Consider the following 23,388-nt stretch of genomic DNA (forward strand, 5'->3'; position numbering starts at 1 on the left):
ATTACATACAAAGAGAACAAAACAATGACTCCCATAAATTCAACTTTTCACAGGATGTGTCACACACTCTAATAACATTATATATATATATATTACATTATTATTGTAACTACAACTCACGGTCATATTACATACCCATATTTATTTTAACTTATTGCTTAATCTGTCATTACCAACCATAATCACACCATGTCAACCTGTCACTCCTGAATCATGTTTAATACTGCCTGTAATTACTTCTATTTAATCTAAATTCCATTGTAACATTGTATATATCTAAATTGTATTCTAGCTTTATTTATCTATTTTTATTTTTACTTATTCTATTTTTATTTTATTTTACTTATTGAAACTTCTTCTTGATTGTACTTATGTTTAGTTTAAAACATATATATAATATTATTCCTGTTTTATTTTATTAAAATAATTCAAAGAGGACACAGAAAGCTCACTACATGTTTAATATTTGTAATAATTTCCAGATTTTTATGATAATTAAATATTAATGCAGGATTTATCAGAAAACAAACACCAGTGAAAATATGTGAAGTCAATGAATGAAGCTGAACTACAGCGCCACCCAGAGGCCAACTGAACACACAGCACCCTACAGACACACTGCCTCTGGTGTTCCTCTGTCTGAAACCAGGACTCAGAATTTATTACAGACTCAATAATCTATTAAACAGGACCTTCAGATAGAGAGAGAGATGGATGGATGGATGGATGGATGGAGAGAGAGGGAGAGAGAGAGGGAGAGAGGGAGAGATCCTCTTTGGTGCAGGGGGATGTGCCGTCGCAGCGTGATGACGCCACGTTGCCGTCGTAGCGTGAGGACGTCACGTTGCCGTGGAAACAGCAGAGCGTTCACTCCTCGACAGCGTAAGCTAACAGTACGATCTCGAAAACGTGACTTTAGTCGAGTTTAATTGATTTTAAGTTGTATTTTAAATGTTACATGCTCCTAGTGAAGTCCGCTTAAGCTGTTAATATAAGTTTCTATTATTTTTTATTTGCTGTATCTGAGTTTAAGCTCAAACATTACAGGAGAGTGCACGCTAGCCAACATGCTAACAGGTGTTTACATGACATTTGTGACCAAAGAGAGCTGAGACAAGAGATGCTGCTGTTCTCTGGACTCTGACAGGTGAGCTGAAGTGTTCCAGAGACACACTGACACACCTCTCTGTTACCTGTCTCATGTTTTACACCTGTGAACCCTTCCTCTGCCTCATGGACTCACAGCTGTTGATCTGTGGAGCTAACAGGATCACAACCTGACAGGATGCAGAATTAACTGTGAGACTCTGGCTGCACTCTTGTACAGTAACCGTGTGTGTGTAACTCTTTAAAGGTGTTATAGTGAGAATGGAGCCCCAGGAGGACGAGGCCATGGTGCTGGAGCTGAAGAGGCAGGTTGAGGATGAAGACCTGAACCTGGAGCAGAGAGTCAGCCTGCTGAACTCTGGATTAAACAGTGAGACCACCTGCTTCATACCTGTCTGTCTGCATACAGAGACACTATATTATTCATTCTTCCTGTTTGTTTCACCTGCGTTCAGGTGAGCCTTCAGAGCTTCAGTGTTGGTTATTGACTCTGTGTGTTTGTGTCTCTGTCAGAGGTCTTAAACACAGCAGCCGTGCAGACAGACAGCAGGAGGTTGACTCATGTGAAGTCTCAGCTGTATCTGAGCGGCGTCCTGAGTCACTGCGTCCTCGTTCTGTCTCAGGATCCCAGGAAGCTTCGGGGAAACTGGAGCGCTGCGACCACGCTGGCCCAGCTCATCAGGTAACGATCATGATTATAAACATGACTTCATGTTATCATAATTCAGACCAATCTACAGAAGGTAATAAAGTATGATAAAAGTAAACACCTGTCTACCTGTCCAGCTCCTGCTGTGTGGGGGCGGAGCCAGGCAGACGAGCAGAGGCCTTTCATAGGCTGTTTCTGCCATCAGTGATGGACGGCCTCCTGTCATTGGCCGGTGAGCTGATGAGGCGGGACGAGGTAAGGAGGGGTCATCATCGGAGAACTCTGTTTTTATAACTCTCTGTGCTCAGCTGTCTCTCTCTCTCTATCTCTCTCTCCCTTTTCCCCCTCTCTCTCTCTCTCCCCCTCTCTCTCTCAGGGCGTGTCTCTCCTCAGGAAGGTGCTGGACTCGGTGGGCTGGTTGCTCAGAGCTCACCCTCGGCTCACAGCTCAGGGTCAGTCCCTGATTGGTTCATTGATCCGTCCGTCTGATCGTCTCAGCGGGTCGTCAGCTGACGTCTGTTTTCATGTCTTACAGTTCTAAGCTCCGCCCACTACGAGCAGATCCAGATGTGTGATGATGTCACCGTGTCTCTGTTGTGTGTGCAGCTGTGGATTCAAACCTGCTCAGCCAGCAGGTAACACACACACACACACACGCACACACACACGCACACACACATCAGTGGCATGAACTCATCCCTCTCTCTCCCTCTCTCCCTCCCTCCCCCTCCTTCAGGGACTTCCTCTCCAGGCTGAGTGACAGCTCCGTCATGCTGCTGCTGAACGAGGCCGTCGGTCAGTTAGCCGTCAGCCCTGATGCCGCGGTGGGCGGAGCCTCTGTCAGACTGATCCTCCTCATGGCCAATCAGCAGGAGCAGCGGGTCCAGCCCCTCCTCCTCAGCTTCAGAGGTCAGAGGTCACACCGCTTCATATATATTATAATACTTTTGAAGAGAGGGAGTCTGAGAGGTCAGAGGTCACTCTTTCAGGTCTGGACAGCCTTCTGGACAAAGACTGGAAGGGGCGGGGTTTCGACCAGGACGTGGATCAGCTGATCGCTCTCCTCCAATCAGACAGGGGAAGGAGGAGTCAGTCTCAGGTGAGGAAAGACAACATCTGACTGATCTCAGGTCACTCCGTCTACCTCTGTACGACCTCTCTGCTGACCTTTGACCCCTCTCTCTCTCTCTCTAGGCTGATACTGAGCGTGTGCGGGCAGCATGCGTGATCCAGGCGGCCTGGAGGTCGTATCGGACCAGACGCCGAGTCAAGAGCCTCAACAGAGCTGTGAGCACGCTGCAGAGGAGATACAGGTACCTGTCTGTCTGCTCACCTATCTGTCTGTCTGTCTGTCGTGCAGGACAGGTATCCTAAACTCTGTGTGTGTGTGTGTGTGTGTGTGTGTGTGTGTGTGTGTGTGTGTGTGTGTGTCAGGGCTCGGAGGAGACAGCAGCAGCAGCAGAGGGAGGCTCAGCAGTGGGAGGAGGAGTTAAAGTATCAGGTGAGCTTACCTGAAACTCAGTACACGCGTGGTCGATAATGTGTGTGTGCTTTTTGTTTATGTGTGTGTGTGTGTGTGTGTGTGTGTGTGTGTGTGTGTGTGTGTGTGTGTTGAAGGTGTGTTTGAGGCGACAGCAGGCAAGGAGGAAGTTCCACCAGAAACAGAGACAACTACTGCAGCTGCTGCCAGCAGGTACACACACACACACACACACACACACACACACACACACACACACACACACACACACACACACACACACTTCATCTCAGGGTGAACTGTAATGTAACGTCAGTATGTCTATCTGTGTGTGTGTGTGTGTGTGTGTGTGTGTGTGTGTGTGTGTGTGTTCAGACCAGGTGCAGCCGTACCTGCAGGAGTGTGAGCGTCGTGCAGCCGTTGTGATCCAGAGCTCCTGGAGAGGCTTCAGAGAGCGGAGACGCTACAACGACACGCAGCGACACACACTGAGACACACGCACACCCGGACCAGGGCGGCCAGGACCCTGCAGAGAGCGGTACACACACACACACACACACACACACACACACACACACACACACACACACACACACACACACTCAAAGCAGAAGCCTCTCACACCTCATGATGTGTTTTCTTCATGAGGATCAGATCTCTGCCCCTGCTGTGATTTGGGAGTAAAGAGTTCACACACGTCACTCCTCTTTCAGGTTCGCCACTTCCTGCAGAAGCGGCATGCAGCTAGAGCTCCTCCCATCCCGCCTTTCTGGATTGGTCAGAAAGGTTTGACGGACAGCAGGAGGGTGGAGCTGAAGAGACAGGTGGAGGAGTACATCTCACTCCATCCTGTAAGCGACTCAGTTTGGTCCCAGAATTATCAGACATGATACCCATGATGCTTTGAGTGTTACAGCCTGTGTGTGTGTGTATGTGTGTGTGTGTGTGTGTGTGTGTGTGTGTGTGTGTGTGTGTGTGTGTGTGCATGCAGACGTCCCGTGCGTCCTCTCAGGAGTGTAAGCGTCTCCACGAGGAGGTGCAGCTGCTGATTCTGTCGGAGCTGCAGCGGGGGGAGGAGGAGCGGAGGGCAGAGCAGCGGATGGAGGCTCTGCTGGCTCACACACACACGCAGCTGGAGCTGCTCAGAGGTCTCTCACACACTTCTTCACCTCCTCCCTTCTTTTCTTCTTCCTCCTCTTGAAGCAGGAAACGTCCACTCATCCCGACTCTCCATCTGAGAGATGAGATGTGGACGCAGGAAGAGAAATGAAAGAGTGATGAATGACAGATAAAGAGCTGCTCAGGAGGAGAAACACATCATCTGTGGTCTGATAGCCCCTCCCTCTCTCTCTTCTTACAGATGCTCCGCCCCTTTCCGTTGTCACAGCAACAGACGCCGAGTCCTTCCTGAGCCCCTCTGGACCCGTCGCCACTCGGGCCCGCGACGCCCACAATGCAGTGCTGCAGGCGAGCCGGCTGCCGTGGTGGAGAACGCTGGGAGAGACCGCCGGTGTCGACAAGTTTAACCACGCCCACCTGCAGGATCTGGAGGCGGAGCTTGGAGGACTGTTCGTTGGAGGGTCGACGGGGGTCGCCGAACTCTCTGAGGTGGATGGACTTGACCTTTGACCTGAGGACTTTTAAACAGACTGATCCGAGTTCAGGTTTGGATTCTGTTTTGAGCTTAAAGAGCGAGTCAGAGACAAAAATCAGGAAACACAACGCAGCACATCAGAGCTGAGCAGACACAAATGTAAAGTCTTCACTTTTCTAATAAAGTTTATAAATTTAGAACATAGTTTGTTTTAATTCATCCGAATAAACCCCCAGACCTTCCCCCGTCCCTCTCTTCAGGTTGAATCTGAGGTTCATATCTTCATTTACATTCCCTCAGTCTCCTCCCCCTCGCTCGTTTAATGTGATAAATTAAAAACAACATGCTCTGAGTCTGCAGCAGCTCTCCTCTCTGATCTTTAGACCCAAACTGTCTCATTAAAGCTCACCCTGATGGCCACGACATGCATTAACCTGTGCTGACCAGCAGGGGGAGCCTTTGCATCACTGCTCTCTGCAGGAGGTTTGACTCCTCTGCTGTCAGTGTGAACACAGTGATGACATGTTTGACGCCCTGCAGCCTGTAACAGATCACCGTCCTCGTTAACGAGTCTGATCACGTCCCTGTGATCGATAACGTCCCCTTCACTCTGGTCTCAGTGAGAACCAGCAGGATGACCCGTACGTTTACACGCTGGGGTGTAAATAAAGTTTGTAACACGCTCTAACCCGTGATATCACACGGCTCAGAGGGTCATCGATCACACGTATTGATTGTTGATCGGAGCTGCTGCTGCTGGTCACAGAGGGCTCAGCACATGTTACATAAGCAGCTGGCGTCTGTCTGTGTTTTTATTTGTGTGTGTCAGAGGAGACTGGAAGAGAGCCGCGCCGGACTCCAGCAGGTAGGAGCTCTCTGAACGTCCCTGAGGTCAGGGGTTGATTTAATGTTTGTAAGATGTGAGTTATTGATCTGCAGTCGATTGATTTCATGCTTTATATAAACTAATAATCCTTCCTGTGGTTCAAACCTTTCGTCACAGATCCATCAGAGGACAGGAGACGTGACTCCGCTCTGTTTCTACATTTTATTTAACTTCAGCTGCAGAGTCAAACTTTCTGCTTAAAGGTTCACGAACTCAGAGGGTTTTTATCTGTCGTAGTAAGAAGTTGATCTCTCTGCTCGAGCTGTTCCTCTGTGTCAGGATGCACACCTCTCACTCAGCTCTCAGGTGAACGATGGAGACTCCAGAAGACTCCAGGAGACCTCATCAGAGTCTGAGTCCACCTGCAGGGTCAGACCTGAAGGGGTTAACCCTCAGAGGAATGTTTGGAGGCAGGAGCTGAGGAACGGTTTCTCAATCTAATCCTGGTTTCTGCTCCTTCACTCCTTCACTCCTTCACTCCTCTCCATCAGGTCGACTCCACCACCACCATCATCATCTCTCCATCCTTCTGTCACCACGGAGACACCGGAGACTCCCAGGTGTCCCAGCATGCAGCGGGGGATCACCATGCCGTCCTTGTTCAGCGGCGTCAGCCCTCCCAGTCTGCCCAGTTTACCGCGAGGCTTCACCATGCCCAGTCTGCCCAGCATGCCCGGTCTACCCAGCATGCCCAGTCTACCCAGAGGCCTCACTGCTCCCAGTTTACCCAGCCTGCCCCGAGGCCTGACCGTGCCCAGTCTTCCCAGCATGCCCAGTCTGCCCAGAGGCATGTCTCTGCCCAGGTCTGTGGCCATGTCGTCCGTGTCCCAGGCTCCTCGGAGGCTGCTGCAGGACTGCTGCTCCGTGCTGGACCACCAGACTCCAGGAGGTACCACTCTGACTCTGTTTAAAGATCCTAAATATCAGAGTTTGAGTTTAACATCCTGAAACATGATGCCAAGTCTCAGCTGAAGCTTTAATATTAATGAATGATAGACTGAAGCTGCTTTAACATTAAGATGATTTAACATTACACTGAAATAAAGTCAGGTACAGCTGCTACCAACATTTATTTATGCTCCATTAATCTTCTGATTACTCTCAGATTAAGAGATTAAGAGAATCCAGAGGGATGTTTTCAGTTTGATCTTTTTCAGTCGGAGGCTGAGAGCAGATCACTTTCATTATCACGTATTTAAAGATTAAACGTCCGTCACGTTCCCTCCTGGCCTGTTTGAAACCTAAAGAAACAAACATGGCGTGTAGTCGATGCAGTCTTCCTCCTCCTCGCCGTCGTCCTGCAGGCGGCGAGTGTTTTCACTCCGCTTACAGAGATTTGAGCCTCGGCGGCTCTGCAGGTCTCTGATGTTTCCTCTTTCTGTTCCTGCTGGAATGATAAATAAATCCAGAGCAGATTATAGAGCTGAGCTGCTGCACATGGCCCGGATCACACACACACACACACAGAGACACACACACACACACACACACACACACACACAGAGACACACACACACACACAGAGAAAGACACACACACACACAGAGGAGTATTTCAGGGTTAAAGCTGGTGAGAATATTAAATCTGAAACAAACAAACACAAACAGAGTTTAAATCAAAACATGAATCCTGCATCGTCCTCCAACATGTCATCATCAGTGTGTGAACGTGAGCTCACGGTGAGTGAGAGGAGGTGGGCTCAGTGGTGTGCAGAGGATTAACCATGAGTGTGTGTGTGTGTGTGTAAGTGTGAGTGTGTGTGTGTGGTGGAGGTGACAGTGTGGATGTGAGCTGCAGACTCGTCTTCATGTACGGTGAGAGACTTTTCTTTCTTTGAAGCTTTAAGATGAACTCTTCACGGTTTGATGTCGGAGGACAGACTCAGGGTTTTTAACTGGGTTCAGAGGAGGAGGGGGTTTCAGGGGGTTTATGTGTCCCTCTGATGCTGGATCAATGAGGGATCAGACTCGCCTCTGTCACAGGGGAGCTAGTGTTAGCATGCAAACAGCTGATCTGAGGTCAGATTTATGTAAACATGTCTGTTATTATTATAATCCCTCTGACTACTACTAAAACTACTTCATGATGCAACAAGTCCAAACTGATTCACTAGGATGACACCAGGACCAGGTCTGAAGTGAGACCTGTTTGATGCACCTGAAGACCTGATGCATGAGGTCTTGAGTGCATGAGGTCTGTAGGGTCTCTAAGGACTTGATGCTCCACATCTGTAAATTTGTTAACAGTTGATCCTCCAGCTGTAAGGAGTCTCTCCTCCCTGCTGGTCTCAGGTGTGTCTTGCTCAGCGGCTCAGTGGCTCAGTGTGTGTGTTTACAGTCAGTGTGGGGATTGAACCTGCGTCCTTGATGTGGACTAAAACCCAACAATATAAACACATTATGTAACAAAGCCCTGCAGGATTAAGACGCCGGGTCTCTGCTGTATTGTAGTGATCAGGGTGATGAGCTGGCGGGTCACCATTGGTCCGTTTCTTGTCTCCTTTAATCCCCAAAAACCTCTAACGCTGCTCGCAGAGGGACGGAGGGAAGAAGCTCAATGCTGCCCCCTACAGGACGTCCCACTGTACTGAACTCTCTCTCTCTCTCTCTCTCTCTCTCTCTCTCTCTCTCTCTCTCTCTCTCTCTCTCTCTCTCTCTCTCTCTCTCTCTCTCTCTCTCTCTCTCTCTCTCTCTGCAGGACTGTGTGGATGCTGCTGGGCGCTGCGGCCTCGCTACAAACGCCTGGTTGATAACATTTTCCCAGAAGACCCGGAGGTACACACTCACACACACACACACACACTCTGCTGCTGTCTCATTTCATTAGAGGATTTTCAATGAACTGTTTGATGTGATGAAGACTTTAAAAAAACTATAGAGGAGCTCAACTGTGTGTGTGTGTGTGTGTGTGTGTGTGTGTGTGTGTGTGTGTGTGTGTGTGTGTGTCTGTGTGTGTGTGTGTGTGTGTGTGTGTCAGTAAGGGTGTCTTTTATCAGTCCTTATTACAGTCATTAAGGGTGTCCTTTATCAGTCCTTATTACAGTCATTAAGGGTGTCCTTTAACAGTCCTTATAACAGTCATTAAGGGTGTCCTTTAACAGTCCTTATTACAGTCATTAAGGGTGTCCTTTATCAGTCCTTATTACAGTCATTAAGGGTGTCCTTTAACAGTCCTTATAACAGTCATTAAGGGTGTCCTTTATCAGTCCTTATTACAGTCATTAAGGGTGTCTTTTAACAGTCCTTATTACAGTCATTAAGTGTGTCTTTTATCAGTCCTTATTACAGTCATTAAGGGTGTCCTTTAACAGTCCTTATAACAGTCATTAAGGGTGTCCTTTAACAGTCCTTATTACAGTCATTAAGGGTGTCTTTTATCAGTCCTTATTACAGTCATTAAGTGTGTCTTTTATCAGTCCTTATTACAGTCATTAAGGGTGTCCTTTAACAGTCCTTATAACAGTCATTAAGGGTGTCTTTTATCAGTCCTTATTACAGTCATTAAGGGTGTCTTTTATCAGTCCTTATTACAGTCATTAAGGGTGTCTTTTAACAGTCCTTATTACAGTCATTAAGTGTGTCTTTTATCAGTCCTTATTACAGTCATTAAGGGTGTCTTTTATCAGTCCTTATTACAGTCATTAAGTGTGTCTTTTATCAGTCCTTATTACAGTCATTAAGGGTGTCTTTTAACAGTCCTTATTACAGTCATTAAGGGTGTCTTTTATCAGTCCTTATTACAGTCATTAAGTGTGTCTTTTATCAGTCCTTATTACAGTCATTAAGGGTGTCTTTTAACAGTCCTTATTACAGTCATTAAGTGTGTCTTTTATCAGTCCTTATTACAGTCATTAAGGGTGTCTTTTATCAGTCCTTATTACAGTCATTAAGTGTGTCTTTTATCAGTCCTTATTACAGTCATTAAGGGTGTCTTTTATCAGTCCTTATAACAGTCATTAAGGGTGTCTTTTATCAGTCCTTATTACAGTCATTAAGTGTGTCTTTTAACAGTCCTTATTACAGTCATTAAGGGTGTCTTTTATCAGTCCTTATTACAGTCATTAAGGGTGTCCTTTAACAGTCCTTATTACAGTCATTAAGGTTGTCCTTTAACAGTCCTTATAACAGTCATTAAGGGTGTCTTTTATCAGTCCTTATTACAGTCATTAAGGGTGTCTTTTAACAGTCCTTATTACAGTCATTAAGGGTGTCTTTTAACAGTCCTTATTACAGTCATTAAGGGTGTCCTTTAACAGTCCTTATTACAGTCATTAAGGGTGTCTTTTAACAGTCCTTATTACAGTCATTAAGGGTGTCCTTTAACAGTCCTTATTACAGTCATTAAGGGTGTCTTTTATCAGTCCTTATACAGTCATTAAGGGTGTCTTTTAACAGTCCTTATTACAGTCATTAAGGGTGTCTTTTATCAGTCCTTATTACAGTCATTAAGGGTGTCTTTTATCAGTCCTTATTACAGTCATTAAGGGTGTCTTTTAACAGTCCTTATTACAGTCATTAAGGGTGTCTTTTATCAGTCCTTATTACAGTCATTAAGGGTGTCCTTTAACAGTCCTTATTACAGTCATTAAGGGTGTCCTGTAACAGTCATTAAGTGTGTCTTTTATCAGTCTTTATAACAGTCATTAAGGGTGTCCTTTAACAGTCCTTATAACAGTCATTAAGGGTGTCTTTTAACAGTCCTTATAACAGTCATTAAGGGTGTCTTTTAACAGTCCTTATAACAGTCATTAAGGGTGTCTTTTAACAGTCCTTATTAGTCATTAAGGGTGTCCTTTAACAGTCCTTATTACAGTCATTAAGGGTGTCTTTTAACAGTCCTTATAACAGTCATTAAGGGTGTCCTTTATCAGTCCTTATTACAGTCATTAAGGGTGTCTTTTAACAGTCCTTATTACAGTCATTAAGGGTGTCTTTTATCAGTCCTTATTACAGTCATTAAGGGTGTCTTTATCAGTCCTTATTACAGTCATTAAGGGTGTCCTTTATCAGTCCTTATTACAGTCATTAAGGGTGTCCTTTAACAGTCCTTATTACAGTCAATAAGGGTGTCTTTTAACAGTCCTTATTACAGTCATTAAGGGTGTCCTTTAACAGTCCTTATTACAGTCATTAAGGGTGTCATTTATCAGTCCTTATTACAGTCATTAAGGGTGTCTTTTAACAGTCCTTATTACAGTCATTAAGTGTGTCCTTTAACAGTCCTTATTACAGTCATTAAGGGTGTCCTTTAACAGTCCTTATTACAGTCATTAAGTGTGTCCTTTAACAGTCCTTATTACAGTCATTAAGGGTGTCCTTTAACAGTCCTTATTACAGTCAATAAGGGTGTCTTTTAACAGTCCTTATTACAGTCATTAAGGGTGTCCTTTAACAGTCCTTATTACAGTCATTAAGGGTGTCATTTATCAGTCCTTATTACAGTCATTAAGGGTGTCTTTTAACAGTCCTTATTACAGTCATTAAGGGTGTCCTTTAACAGTCCTTATTACAGTCATTAAGGGTGTCATTTATCAGTCCTTATTACAGTCATTAAGGGTGTCTTTTAACAGTCCTTATTACAGTCATTAAGGGTGTCATTTATCAGTCCTTATTACAGTCATTAAGGGTGTCTTTTAACAGTCCTTATTACAGTCATTAAGGGTGTCCTTTATCAGTCCTTATTACAGTCATTAAGGGTGTCCTTTATCAGTCCTTATTACAGTCATTAAGGGTGTCTTTTAACAGTCCTTATTACAGTCATTAAGGGTGTCATTTATCAGTCCTTATTACAGTCATTAAGGGTGTCCTTTATCAGTCCTTATTACAGTCATTAAGGGTGTCCTTTAACAGTCCTTATTACAGTCATTAAGGGTGTCCTTTATCAGTCCTTATTACAGTCATTAAGGGTGTCCTTTATCAGTCCTTATTACAGTCATTAAGGGTGTCCTTTAACAGTCCTTATTACAGTCATTAAGGGTGTCTTTTAACAGTCCTTATTACAGTCATTAAGGGTGTCCTTTATCAGTCCTTATTACAGTGTGTGTGTCTGTGTGTGTGTGTGTGTGTGTGTGTGTGTGTGTGTGTGTGTGTGTGTGTGTGTGTCTGTGTGTGTGTGTGTGTGTGTGTGTGTGTGTGTGTGTGTGTGTGTGTGTGTAGGAGGGTCTGGTGAAGGCCAACATGGAGAAGCTGACGTTCTTCGCTCTGTCTGCCCCGGAGAAACTGGACCGTATCGCCGCATACTTGTCGGAGCGTCTGACCCGAGAGCTGAACCGACACCGCTACGGGTCAGTACACACACACACACACACACACACACACACACACACATTAACACGCATTGACCCTGAGCGTGGCGCCCTGCAGGTACGTGTGTATCGCGATGGAGGCGATGGAGCAGCTGCTGCTGGCCTGTCACTGTCAGAGCATCAACCTGCTGGTGGAGAGTTTCCTCAGCACGCTGCGTCTGCTGCTCGAGCACGACAAACCTCACCTGCACATGCTCGCCACCAGCTCTGTGAGTACGACCACGCCATGACATCAGAGCGCTCTGTGAGTACTACCACGCCATGACATCAGAGCGCTCTGATGGAGCGTTACTGAGGTTTCCAGAGGAGGAAACAGAGATGTGTGTAAAGTGCTCATGACCTGCAGAGATCGTGTCATACATGTATTAATGGAACCCTTAAGCTTTATGTTAGTGTTTGAAACACACACACACACACACACACACACACACACACACACACACACACACACACACACACACACACACACTCAGAGGTCATCAGATGAAGGTTAATCTCTCCTGCTGGTATTAACCCGTGTGTCGGGTGAACAGCTGTACGTCTCTTCTTCACGTCTTCTCTCTCTTCCTGTTTGTTTTGTTCAGTTTGTGAAGTTTGCAAACATCGAGGAGGACACGCCGTCGTACCATCGCAGCTACGACTTCTTCGTGTCTCGCTTCAGTGAGATGTGTCACTCCGAACACGAAGAGCCTGAGATGAGGAACAGGTCCGTCTGTTTCCTCCTCTGCAGCTCAGAGTCACTCTCCTCTCTGAGCGTTAATGTGTTTCACCTGCAGACTAGACCTCCTCTAAAGCAGCTTAGCTTTAAAAAACCTTACGTGTGTGTGTGCCTGTCTGTGTGTGTATGTGTGCATGCGTGTATGTGCGTGTGTGTGTGTGCAGGATCCGGGTGTCGGGGATCCGGGGTCTGCAGGGCGTGGTCAGGAAGACGGTGGACGACGAGCTGCAGGCGAACATCTGGGAGCCGCGTCACATGGAGCAGATCGTCCCCGCTCTGCTGGTCAACCTGGAGCAGCACACACAGGCCGACAGGTACACACACACACACACACACACACACACACACACACACACACACACACACACACATGACACTGTATCAGTAACGTGTGCAGGTTTTGTTCTGTGTCTTGATATTTGGAGATTAAAAGTTGTGAAGAGAGTCCACACGACTCAGGATGGTTACACATGTCTGCATCTGTGTGTGTGTATGTGTGTGCGTGCGTGCGTGCATGTGTGTGTGTGTGTGTAGTGAGTCTCCTGCAGAGCAGACTGAGGTGTGTTTCAGGGAGCTGCTGGGACGAGCTGCATATGGACACATCAACAACGCCATCAGACCCGTGCTCATGTGAGTCACACGCTGTGCTGCAGTGATATAAGGAGTGTTAGTTATAGTGTTAGCAGTAGTTGTAGTGTTAGTTATAGTGTTAGCAGTAGTTGTAGTGTTAGTTATAGTGTTAGCAGTAGTTGTAGTGTTAGTTATAGTGTTAGCAGTAGTTGTAGTGTTAGTTATAGTGTTAGCAGTAGTTGTAGTTATAGTTGTAGTGTTGTGCGTCTCAGTAAAGGCGCCCTCCTCTCCTCTCAGGCACCTGGACAGTCACAGTCTCTGGGAAGGACGAAGTTTTGCTGTCCAGTGTTTTCAGATCATCATGTTCTCCATCCAGGTCAGGAACTTGTCTCTCTTTGTTGTGTGTTGTCGTCCTCTGAGCCTTCCCTTTGTGTCCTCTAACCTGTCTCTGTCTCGTCCTCAGTCTCAGCACTCTCACCTGGTCATCCAGCAGCTGTTGGGTCACCTGGACGCTAACAGCAGGAGTCCGGCGTCGGTGCGAGCCGGGATCGTAGAGGTTCTGTCTGAAGCTGCCGTCATCGAGGCGACGGGCTCCGTGGGTCAGTCAGCGTCCTGCTCATCACCTCTGACCTCTGACCTCTGCTCCGTGCCTCACACTGTGTCTCCTCTGCAGGTCCCACCGTCCTGGAGGTCTTCAACACGCTGCTGAGACAGCTGAGGCAGAGCGTGGACTACGAGCTGACCGGTTACTACGACAACGCCGGACAGAACAAAACCAGCTCGGCCGAGGAGAAGACGCTGCAGGACGCCGTCATCAAAACCATCGGTCAGGACCGGGGACTGGGGGTCTCATGAGGGGTCAGGGGGTCTCATGGTCTCATGAGGGGTCAGGGTTTCATGTTTTAACGTGTATGTGTCTCTGTTCAGGATCCTTCGCCAACACGCTGCCAGTCTACCAGAGGTCAGAGGTCATGCTGTTCATCATGGGCAAGATCCCGGTCCCTGGAATCTACCCCGCTCTAGGGTCGCCCAACGCCGGGTACGGATCAGCTCATGACCCTGCTTACATCAGCTGAGTTTACCATGGGACTCATACGAGTGTGTGTGTGTGTGTGTGTGTGTGTGTCTCTCAGGTTTGAGGGCAGCAGGATGATCCAGGTGATGTTGTTGAAGTCGCTCCTTCAGGTGAGTCTTTGTGTTTATGTTAAAGTGTTTGTCCTTTGACCTCTGACCTTTCACCTGTCTCTCCTCTCTCACCTCTCTCTCCCGTCTCTCCTCCGTCAGGTGTCGGAGCGCTATGAGAGCAGTAACCTGCTGACGGCTCTGCCCTCGTCCTTCCTGGAGCCTCTGCTGTCGTTCACTCTGATGGAGGATCCAGAGATCCGCCTCCTCGTCCTCTCCATCCTCACTTCGCTCATCGACAGACGCCACAACGCCGCCAGACTCTCCGCCGCCAGGTCACATGATCAGTATTCAAAATACACCCTTCATCATTAAACAGGATCATTTCCTGTATGAGGAGTTATTGATTCTAAAGGAGATTTGTCTCCATCTAGTGACAGACATATGTCACTGCACACAGAACTCCTTTAAAGGGACAATCAGAATTAAATATTAAAGCGTGTGTGTGTGTGTGTGTGTGTGTGTGTGTGTGTCCGTCCACAGTGTGACGTTTGACGTGTCCGTGTTGGAGCTGAAGGAGGACAGGTGCTCTCGGCAGGACGTGTTGTTCATCAGGAAGGTGAGGAGGAAGTGTTTACCTGGGTTCGTCTCCTTAAACTCCTCTGAGGGACTTCCTGTTTCCTCTCCCTCACTGAACAACATTTCAAACACGTGTGTGTGTGTGTGTGTGTGTGTGTGTGTGTGTGTGTGTGTGTGTGTGTGTGTGTGTGTGTGTGTGTGTGTGTGTGTGTGTGTGTGTGTGCAGCACGCTCAGCGTCTCTACAGGCACGTCTTCCTCACCTGTAAGGAGGAGAGCAGTGGGCGGGGCCACTACCAGGCCCTCATCATCCTATTGGCCGTGCTGAGCTTGGAGCTGTCCAATGAGGAGGTGTTGGTGGACCTGATCCGCCTGGTGCTCACCCTGCAGGTTCACACAGCTCCTCCTGGGATCCATCAATCACACGTCATGTTATTGATCCTCTCTCTGATCAGCTGATCTCTCTCTCTCTCTCCTCTGATTGGCCGGTTAGGAGCTGGCTTTGTCCAATCAGGAGTGTCTGTCTGTGTTTAACCGCTGTGGAGTTCACGCCCTCTGCGCCGTCTTCCTCCAGCTGCTGTCTCAGCTCGGCCCTCCTCCGCCGCTGCACCAACATGTCACACAGGTGAGGCGTGCGTGCGTGCGTGCGTGCGTGCGTGCGTGCGTGCGTGCGTGCGTGCGTGCGTGCGTGCGTGCGTGCGTGCGTGCGTTACTTCTGTTTGCTGACGTGCCTCAGTTTAAATAAAGTTCAATCTTTGCAGGTGATAGAGAGCCGTCAGAAGAACACTCCTCACCTGCTTCCTGAAGACGTGTTCTCTGAGAACCCCAGGTAAACAGACAGTCAGGTGTGAGATGGAGCATCGTATCAAATGAAATGATGAAGCTGAGTAACTTGTATATATGTGTGTGTCTCTGTGTGTGTGTGTCTGTGTGTGTGTGTCCCAGGCTTCCTGAAGGTGAGCTGCAGGTTGGTGAAGAGTTCCTGTTCGTTCAATCAAAGATCCGTGAGGCTCTGACAGGAAGCAGCTACAGCGCTCATGATGAACGTTTCAACACACCGTACACACCTGAGCTGACAGGTACACACACACACACACCCTCACACACACACACCTTTACACCAGGAACACAAGCTTTATGTTTATATATTTTTGTGTGTGTGTTAGATGAGGATCGTCTCTCTAAGAGGAAGAGTATTGGAGACGTCATCTCTCTGCAGATGGACATGAACCCTCAGAACAGCTCAGAGACACAGCAGGTACCTGTCTGTCTCTCTGTCTCCCTGCCTGCCTGTCTGTCTGTCTGTCTGCTCACCTGTCTCTCTCTCTCTGTAGAAGCCTCAGACGGAGCAGATCACCTTTGAGACTCTGAAGAACACGATCGGTAAGCGATCACTAACGTATCGTTGATCAGAGGAGCGGCGGCGTTGATCAGTCTGATGACGAGTGTTTGTTTTGATCAGAGGACCGAGGGAGTGTGGAGGAGGAGGAGAGGAGGAGGCTTCAGGTGATGGAGAAGTTTCAGACGGCTCCGTTTGAGGAGCTTGCTGCTCACTGTGGAGCTAGGGTGAGTGACCTCTGACCTCTGACCTCTGACCCCTAACCTCTGACCTCATAAAGTGTCTGTTTGTCTGTTGTCTGTGTGTAAATAAAGTTCTGGTCTCTGCAGACGTCTCTGCTTCAGTCCAAACTCAACGAGGTCTTCGATCTCATCATCCGTCCTCCCCCGTCTCCGTCCGGTCACTCCCCGCCGCGCTCCACGCCGCTCTACGAGATGAAGTTCCCCGACCTCTGCGTGTACTAACGCTCTGACCTGAGGTCATGTGACGTAACCAGGTAGGAGAGGAGATAAGGAGGGAGGAGAGGAGACAAGGAGATAGGAAAGAAAGAAAGGACTCTCAGATGATTTTAAATGTTAGTTTTCTGTGTTTGATGATGTCATTTAGAAACGACCTGCTGTTCACTTCCTGTCCGCCTCTCTGTGCGTCCTTCAGATTAAAAGCTATATTAATAAATGATTACACTTTGACATCCCGGCGTCGTGTTTTATGTACGTCAGCTTCATTCACTTACTTCCTCCTGACTCTGAGAGCGCCCTGCTCCACGCCACGACGACCTCCTCCTGCAGCTTCTCTCCAGGTGAGCTATGACGGACTTTTATTTTGAAGGGCAGTCTCACTTTAATATTTAGAACTTGTGATCTGTGTGTGTGACCCTGTGTGTGACCCTGTGTGTGACCCTGTGTGTGACCCTGTGTGTGACCCTGTGTGTGTGTGTGTTCAGGATGTGTTGACACAGAGTGAAGCATCATGTCTTGCTTGCAGACTTTAAGTTTTAATGAGTTACAGAGTCATCGTCATACATCATGAATATAAAACCTCTCTGTCTGTCTCTCCATCACTCAGGCTCTCAGTCAGCACACGCCTCCTCCTCCTCCTCCTCTTCCTCGCTCACTTCCTCTGCTGAGCGTCTTTGTTGATGACGGTCTTGAAGAGCGTGAGCAGAGGTCTCTGGCTGCGTTCCTCCCAGCTCTTCATGAAGCCTCCGTAGCGTTTGCTGGCCGGCGGGCCGCTCCAACGGAAATGCTTCATCTTGTAGGTGCCGTCCTTCTTCTCCAGGAGCCGCTCCTCCTCCTCCTTCATCGCCTCCTGCATCTTCTGCTCCTCCTCTTCCTCCGCCGCCGCTGCCGCCGCCAGCAGCTCACTGACCAGGTCCCTCCTCTTCAAGTCCTCAGGGAAAACCTCGGCTGACTCCTCCTCCACGCCGTTGGAGGTGTAGACTTTGACTGGGCGGCGTTTTCTGCCGACGGGCTTCCCCCAGCGGAAGTGCTCCATGGAGTACGAGCGTTTGGTCTGAGGGGAGGAGGAAGTGGAGGAGGAGGAGGAGGAGGAGGAAGGTGGAGGTTGGAGGTGGGCGTTTCCTGGGATGATGGGCGTCTCAGCCGTGAGGGCAGAGCGACACAGCTGGATGCAGTCCTGCAGGAGGAGAGAGAGAGAGAGAGGTAGGAAGATGATCTGTCACACCTGACACAGAGAGTTTAAGATGTTTGTGTGAGGGGGGACACAGGGGGGACACAGGGGGGACAGAGTGGGGACACAGAGGGGACACAGGGGGGACACAGGGGGGACACAGGGGGGACACAGGGGGGGGACACATGGGGGACAGAGGGGGGACACAGGGGGACCATCTCCCTGAACCTGATGATCCGTCCCTGCAGTGAGAGCTTCAGAGAGGGATCATCTCGTGTTTCATCGTCTCACCATCATGCTGCTCTCTGAGTTCAGCTCCTGGCAGCTCGGATGCTCCCAGCACTGACTTGCGTCTCCTCTGGCCCCGCCCACAGCCACCACCGCCACCAATAGCCACACAGGAAACATTCTCCTGTCGGCCAATCAGAGACGAGATCACAGAAGTAAAGGTTAGAAGGCGGTGGAAAGATGATTCATTGATCTTTAACAGACAGAAAGTTTTCAGATGAAACTGAGGGATGAAGAGTTTCAGGTTCGTCGACTCCGTTTGACTAACTGTTGATTTATCTTTGAAACCTGAACACCAACCATCATCAGAAACACTTCACTCTGTTATTTAAATTAATTTACAGGTTTGTTCTTCAGAAAGAGAATAAACACAAATCAAAATGTGACTTTTATAAATTTAATAACTTCACTTTTCTCTCTGATTCTCTTTGTTCCAAAAAACACAGTTTTTAACCAGTTAACAAACCATGAATGATTTAATATCTGTATCAATGATTTCAGAGATAATATAATGTATAATAATAATTATAATAATTTAAATAATAATATAATATATGATATAAAGATCCTCACCGTCTCTTCTTCTTCTTCTCTTGTTTCCACTCGTTCGGCCGTCTGTCAGAGATTTCCGTCGTTTCTCTCCTCGTCTGTCGCTCTGAATGTTCGGACCACTTTTATACTCTGTCAGCCAAGGACACACACACACAAACACACACACACACACACAAACACACACACACACACCCCCACACACCCACACACTCTTTCCACGACAACACTTTGGCTGTAAACCCTGGTATCTGTAGGAAGGATTAAAAAGTCTTTATTTTGGTTCATTAAAAAGATGTTCATGTTTGTTCTTTAGATTCTCTCCTTTCTTTGTTTGTTTGTTTGTTTGTTTGTTTGTTTGTTTGTTTGTTTGTTTGTTTGTTTGTTTGTTTGCAGCTTCTCTGGACACATCAGACATGAAGAGGAAGAGTTTTATCGTCTGGGTTTGAAACTAAAAACAGATGTTTAAAATACGACAGACACTAAACACGCACGCACACACACACACACACACACACACTCACACACACACACACACACACACACACACACACACACACTCACACACACACACACACACACACACACACACACACACTCACACACACACACACACACTCACACACACACTCACACATCCTGCTAAATGTCAGCAGGGCAGATTTTTCAGATTAGCACCGAGCTGACATGTCATCATCGGAGAGAGGACAGGAGTCAGACCTGTGGGTCAAGGTGTACAGTTACACACACACACACACACACACACACACACACACACACACACACACACACACACCTGCAGCTGCAGCACGTCCCCTTTGTGTGACCCCTCAGCGTCACTGCAAACGGTCTGTAGAGGATCCGATTCATTCAGAAGCTGAAAGGAATATTCCACTCAGCTGGACCCTCTCTGATCCACGTCCTCTGAGCCGGTCTAACAAGTCCTCTGTAAGAGGTTTCATCAGAGCTTCATGTTCACAAACATGGTCTATCAGGTCTAAAGACTCTGAGGTACTTATTTAAAGGTCCACAGACTCTGAGGTGCTTCTTTAAGGGTCTATAGACTCTGAGGTGCTTTTTTAAGGGTCTATAGACTCTGAGGTGCTTTTTTAAGGGTCTATAGACTCTGAGGTGCTTCTTTAAGGGTCTATAGACTCTGAGGTGCTTTTTTAAGGGTCCACAGACTCTGAGGTGCTTTTTTAAGGATCTATAGACTCTGAGGTGCTTCTTTAAGGGTCTACAGACTCTGAGGTGCTTTTTTAAGGGTCTACAGACTCTGAGGTGCTTCTTTAAGGGTCTATAGACTCTGAGGTGCTTTTTTAAGGGTCTATAGACTCTGAGGTGCTTTTTTAAGGGTCTACAGACTCTGAGGTGCTTCTTTAAGGGTCTACAGACTCTGAGGTGCTTTTTTAAGGGTCCACAGACTCTGAGGTGCTTTTTTAAGGGTCTACAGACTCTGAGGTGCTTCTTTAAGGGTCCACAGACTCTGAGGTGCTTTTTTAAGGGTCTACAGACTCTGAGGTGCTTCTTTAAGGGTCTACAGACTCTGAGGTGCTTCTTTAAGGGTCTATAGACTCTGAGGTGCTTTTTTAAGGGTCTATAGACTCTGAGGTGCTTTTTTAAGGGTCTACAGACTCTGAGGTGCTTCTTTAATGGTCTATAGACTCTGAGGTGCTTCTTTAAGGGTCCACAGACTCTGAGGTGCTTTTTTAAGGGTCCACAGACTCTGAGGTGCTTTTTTAAGGGTCTACAGACTCTGAGGTGCTTCTTTAATGGTCTGTGTGCGTGCGTGCGTTTGGCGTGCGTTTGGCGTGCGTTTGGCGTGCGTTTGGCGTGCGTTTGGCGTGCGTTTGGCGTGCGTTTGGCGTGCGTTTGGCGTGCGTTTGGCGTGCGTTTGGCGTGCGTTTGGCGTGCGTTTGGCGTGCGTTTGGCGTGCGTGCTTCCTGTCTCTCAGAGTAAAGTCGTTTTTCCTGAAGGACTCTTTGTTTTGATTTTCTAATGGAACAGATTGAGGAGCGTCTGGAGGCGGAGAGGTAAATATAAACCCATTAGAAGGCAGCCTTGAACCTCCATTCAAGTCATTACACACACTTACACACACACACACACACACACACACACACACACACACACACACACACACACACACACACAGAGAGAGAGACACACACACAGGATGTATGAGGTAATGGCATGATGAATCAAAAGTCAGTGTACTCAAAGTAAAAGCTCTTTAAATCCTGAGTGTTCAATCAGCTGATGCTCCTCTCTGTCCCTGAATACAAGAAGAAACCTTATTTATATTAATACAGGTTAATTATATTATTTCAGGTTTATTTGAGTATTTGAGTTCAGTAGTACAAAGTGTCTGTTTTATTTTAATGTGACTTACACAGTATTCTGTTAATGAATCCAGTCGGAACTAATGTTGAGGTCGGTTATTCCGCACGGACCTGTTACAGTGAGGGACCGACGCTTGTTCGCTTGTAAACAGTAGTTAGCTGTTAGCTCTCTCTCTGCTAACAGGAGTTAATGTAGAGTTCAGAGGTGAAGAAGAGGAGTCAGACTGACAGAGGATCATGGGTAAGTGTTGATGAAGATGATAGATGAACTTGTTCTGATTTAATCTGAAGGTTTGTTTTTATTCTCCTGATCACTGAGGAGTAGAGTTAGCCTGTTAGCTCAGCCTGTAGCTAGCACAGAGAGTGTGTGTGTAATGATGAACAGTCTTGTGATCAGTGTGATCACTCCTGGTCCTGACCTCATGATGGATCCAGCTCCTGTTTGAGGGTTTCTTAGTAACAGACTGAACTCTGACCTGTACCTGTCTGAGCTGACGTCACACAGGTGTGACTGACAGGGGTCATATAGGTCTGAATGAATGTGATCTAACTGGAACCTGTCTCACTCTGTGTCTCCCTCCTGAGTCTGCAGAATCACTCTCAGTGTGTGTTGTGTTTATTCTCCCCAGCCTCCTCCCTCCCCCTCTCCTCCCTGCGCCTCTTCGTCCCCCCTCTCCGCCTCCTGACGGCGGCCATGTGGCAGGTCGCTCGGCAGCAAAGCGTGCAACATTATGGGATGCTGGAGGACTTTGTTTCTGTGGTAACCGAGGCCGTCCCTCAGCTGCTGACGGACAGACAGAGGAGTCTGCTGCTGCTGGCGCTGAGAGCGAAGGTGAGTCCACCTCCACCTGGACCTAGTCCGCTCACTCCTGACCCCTCTCAGATATCACTGACGTCCTCTCTCCTCCCGCTGCAGGTGACTCTCTGTGACCCCGACCCTCAGACCGTCCACGCCCGCCTGGACAGAGTCCTCTCAGAGGTAACGGTGAGACCCAGCTCAGAGTTCTGATTCATGTTATTAAGCATCCCTCAGGTCTTCCTCTGAGGTCTTGATGGAGTATGTGTTCTCTCTGCAGAGCGATGAAGAGGTGGACGGTTGGTGTTCGTCTCTCTCCGCCCTCACAGACAGACTGACTCAGAGTCCAGCAGACCGGCAGCGCCTCCTTCAGGTCAGAGCTGCACCTACAACGACCCCCCACACCCCGGAGCAGAGAGCTGGTGTCTCTGACGGCTTTGTTCTCTCTAATGTTTCAGGAGGTTTTCAGCCACAGCTTTGACTCCGCCCTCCAGACCGTCATCTCTGACTTCTTGTCCAGCATCGAGCAGCTGATCCCGGTGCCTGATTTCAAACAGGTCCTCAGAAAACCCCCAATCAGACTTCAGATCTATGCATCAGTTTATCTTGAGGGGATCATGAATGTTAAAGTTATCATCGTCACCCTCAGGCTGCTTCCTGGCTGGATGCTGCCCCTGGTGGTATGGAGGACTGTCTGCAGGAGGCGGACCAGGAGGAGCTGAGGGAGCTACTGACCAATCAGAGCTGTCGAACGGGACAAGAATCGACTGCAGGTTCCAAAACTCAAACATCTAAACCTCAGGTTTAGTTTCCATCCCTCACTTTAGTTTAATTCATCTTCCTGTTTCTCCCTCAGTGAGTCCGGACTCTGAGAACATCCTCCTCTCAGCGTGGTCCCACCCCCTCCTCACCAAACTGACCAATCCTGACCCTCCACTCCACTCAGAGGTCCAATCAGAGGCCCTCCCCTCTGACCAGGTGAGTCCCTTCCAGCTGGACGTGGAGCTGGTGAAGGTGGAGGTGGTGGTGATGACGGAGGATGAGCAGGAGGAGGTGGAGCAGCTGGAGGAGACGGTGATCAGTGACACCGTGTCGCTGGTGGAGGAGCAGGAGGCCAATGAGAGCGCAGCAGACGGCGCTGACGAGGGCGTCGTCTCACCTGGGACTGGAGACGACGAGAGGTGAGACGCTGTGATTGGTCAGATATCAGCTGACACGTCCGGAGGTTAATCAATGTCCTGTTTCCTGTCAGGCTGAAGGACTCACCTGAGGATGGACCTGACCCGGCAGAGGACACAGATCGATCCGGCTCTGATGTCACAGCTCATGCTCTGCACAGCATTTCCCATAATTCCCGGCGTGTGGCTCACAGGTGTCCTCAGTGTGCGAAGTGTTTCATCTACCGCTCTCAGGTAAGTCGTCGTGTGGCGCTCTCAC

General features: G+C 48.1%; 4 protein-coding genes across 10 annotated transcripts; 3 read left to right on the forward strand and 1 right to left on the reverse strand.

Annotated features, from left to right (window-relative positions):
• The first annotated feature begins 768 nt into the window (after window positions 1–768).
• On the forward strand, window positions 769–5,031 carry iqcb1 (IQ motif containing B1). 6 transcript variants are annotated; one of them, XM_034679097.1, is made up of 16 exons: window positions 769–882; window positions 1,048–1,147; window positions 1,355–1,477; window positions 1,621–1,789; window positions 1,894–2,011; window positions 2,133–2,208; window positions 2,292–2,391; window positions 2,493–2,665; window positions 2,746–2,855; window positions 2,951–3,069; window positions 3,191–3,257; window positions 3,374–3,449; window positions 3,612–3,775; window positions 3,951–4,088; window positions 4,229–4,385; window positions 4,598–5,031. In XM_034679097.1, the coding sequence occupies exons 3-16, from the start codon at window positions 1,369–1,371 to the stop codon at window positions 4,864–4,866; spliced, it is 1,845 nt and encodes a 614-aa protein (XP_034534988.1). In that variant the 5' UTR covers window positions 769–882; window positions 1,048–1,147; window positions 1,355–1,368; the 3' UTR covers window positions 4,867–5,031. The 6 variants fall into 6 exon arrangements, with proteins under 6 accessions (XP_034534988.1, XP_034534992.1, XP_034534990.1 ...); XM_034679101.1 differs by having other exon boundaries at window positions 1,364–1,477; XM_034679099.1 differs by having other exon boundaries at window positions 793–882; window positions 1,105–1,147.
• A 1,042-nt stretch (window positions 5,032–6,073) lies between these two features.
• On the forward strand, window positions 6,074–17,036 carry LOC117809651 (protein EFR3 homolog B-like). Of its 2 annotated transcripts, none has more exons than XM_034679093.1 (22): window positions 6,074–6,606; window positions 8,415–8,491; window positions 11,873–12,000; window positions 12,080–12,230; window positions 12,606–12,727; window positions 12,904–13,053; window positions 13,274–13,369; window positions 13,607–13,685; window positions 13,773–13,908; window positions 13,983–14,135; window positions 14,237–14,348; window positions 14,443–14,494; window positions 14,594–14,766; window positions 14,975–15,050; window positions 15,237–15,398; window positions 15,502–15,633; window positions 15,770–15,837; window positions 15,954–16,087; window positions 16,175–16,266; window positions 16,343–16,391; window positions 16,471–16,574; window positions 16,677–17,036. In XM_034679093.1, exons 1-22 carry the CDS (start codon window positions 6,288–6,290, stop codon window positions 16,809–16,811), a joined length of 2,700 nt encoding a protein of 899 aa, XP_034534984.1. In that variant the 5' UTR covers window positions 6,074–6,287; the 3' UTR covers window positions 16,812–17,036. The 2 variants fall into 2 exon arrangements, with proteins under 2 accessions (XP_034534984.1, XP_034534985.1); XM_034679094.1 differs by lacking the exon at window positions 6,074–6,606 and adding an exon at window positions 7,378–7,531 and having other exon boundaries at window positions 16,677–17,035.
• A 342-nt stretch (window positions 17,037–17,378) lies between these two features.
• Window positions 17,379–18,938, reverse strand: pomca (proopiomelanocortin a). Its single transcript, XM_034679092.1, has 3 exons — window positions 18,838–18,938; window positions 18,268–18,388; window positions 17,379–17,982 (listed from the first exon to the last, which is right to left on the reverse strand). The coding sequence occupies exons 2-3, from the start codon at window positions 18,382–18,384 to the stop codon at window positions 17,458–17,460; spliced, it is 642 nt and encodes a 213-aa protein (XP_034534983.1). The 5' UTR covers window positions 18,385–18,388; window positions 18,838–18,938; the 3' UTR covers window positions 17,379–17,457.
• A 2,305-nt stretch (window positions 18,939–21,243) lies between these two features.
• On the forward strand, window positions 21,244–23,373 carry LOC117809649 (the record flags this gene model as incomplete). The annotated part of the gene is made up of 8 exons (XM_034679091.1): window positions 21,244–21,396; window positions 21,785–21,987; window positions 22,072–22,134; window positions 22,232–22,324; window positions 22,410–22,508; window positions 22,601–22,724; window positions 22,808–23,132; window positions 23,204–23,373. Coding segments are annotated over exons 1-8 (1,081 nt in total), but the record flags the coding sequence as incomplete, so codon positions are not given.
• Window positions 23,374–23,388: the final 15 nt, after the last annotated feature.

The sequence above is a fragment of the Notolabrus celidotus genome, unplaced genomic scaffold (genome assembly GCF_009762535.1).
Source record: "Notolabrus celidotus isolate fNotCel1 unplaced genomic scaffold, fNotCel1.pri scaffold_319_arrow_ctg1, whole genome shotgun sequence".
Lineage (NCBI taxonomy): Eukaryota > Metazoa > Chordata > Actinopteri > Labriformes > Labridae > Notolabrus > Notolabrus celidotus.

Excerpts from the sequence above, each read along its gene's own strand:
- iqcb1 (XM_034679097.1), top strand. The coding sequence starts at position 1,369 with ATGGAGCCCCAGGAGGACGAGGCCATGGTGCTGGAGCTGAAGAGGCAG. Across the intron at positions 1,790-1,893 it reads ACGCTGGCCCAGCTCATCAG|CTCCTGCTGTGTGGGGGCGG; the intron begins GTAACGATCATG and ends CTACCTGTCCAG. Across the intron at positions 2,392-2,492 it reads CAAACCTGCTCAGCCAGCAG|GGACTTCCTCTCCAGGCTGA; the intron begins GTAACACACACA and ends CCCCTCCTTCAG.
- LOC117809651 (XM_034679093.1), top strand. The coding sequence starts at position 6,288 with ATGCAGCGGGGGATCACCATGCCGTCCTTGTTCAGCGGCGTCAGCCCT. Across the intron at positions 12,001-12,079 it reads CTGAACCGACACCGCTACGG|GTACGTGTGTATCGCGATGG; the intron begins GTCAGTACACAC and ends GGCGCCCTGCAG. Across the intron at positions 16,088-16,174 it reads GTACACACCTGAGCTGACAG|ATGAGGATCGTCTCTCTAAG; the intron begins GTACACACACAC and ends TGTGTGTGTTAG.
- pomca (XM_034679092.1), bottom strand. The coding sequence starts at position 18,384 with ATGTTTCCTGTGTGGCTATTGGTGGCGGTGGTGGCTGTGGGCGGGGCC. Across the intron at positions 17,983-18,267 it reads ACTCAGAGAGCAGCATGATG|GACTGCATCCAGCTGTGTCG; the intron begins GTGAGACGATGA and ends CTCCTCCTGCAG.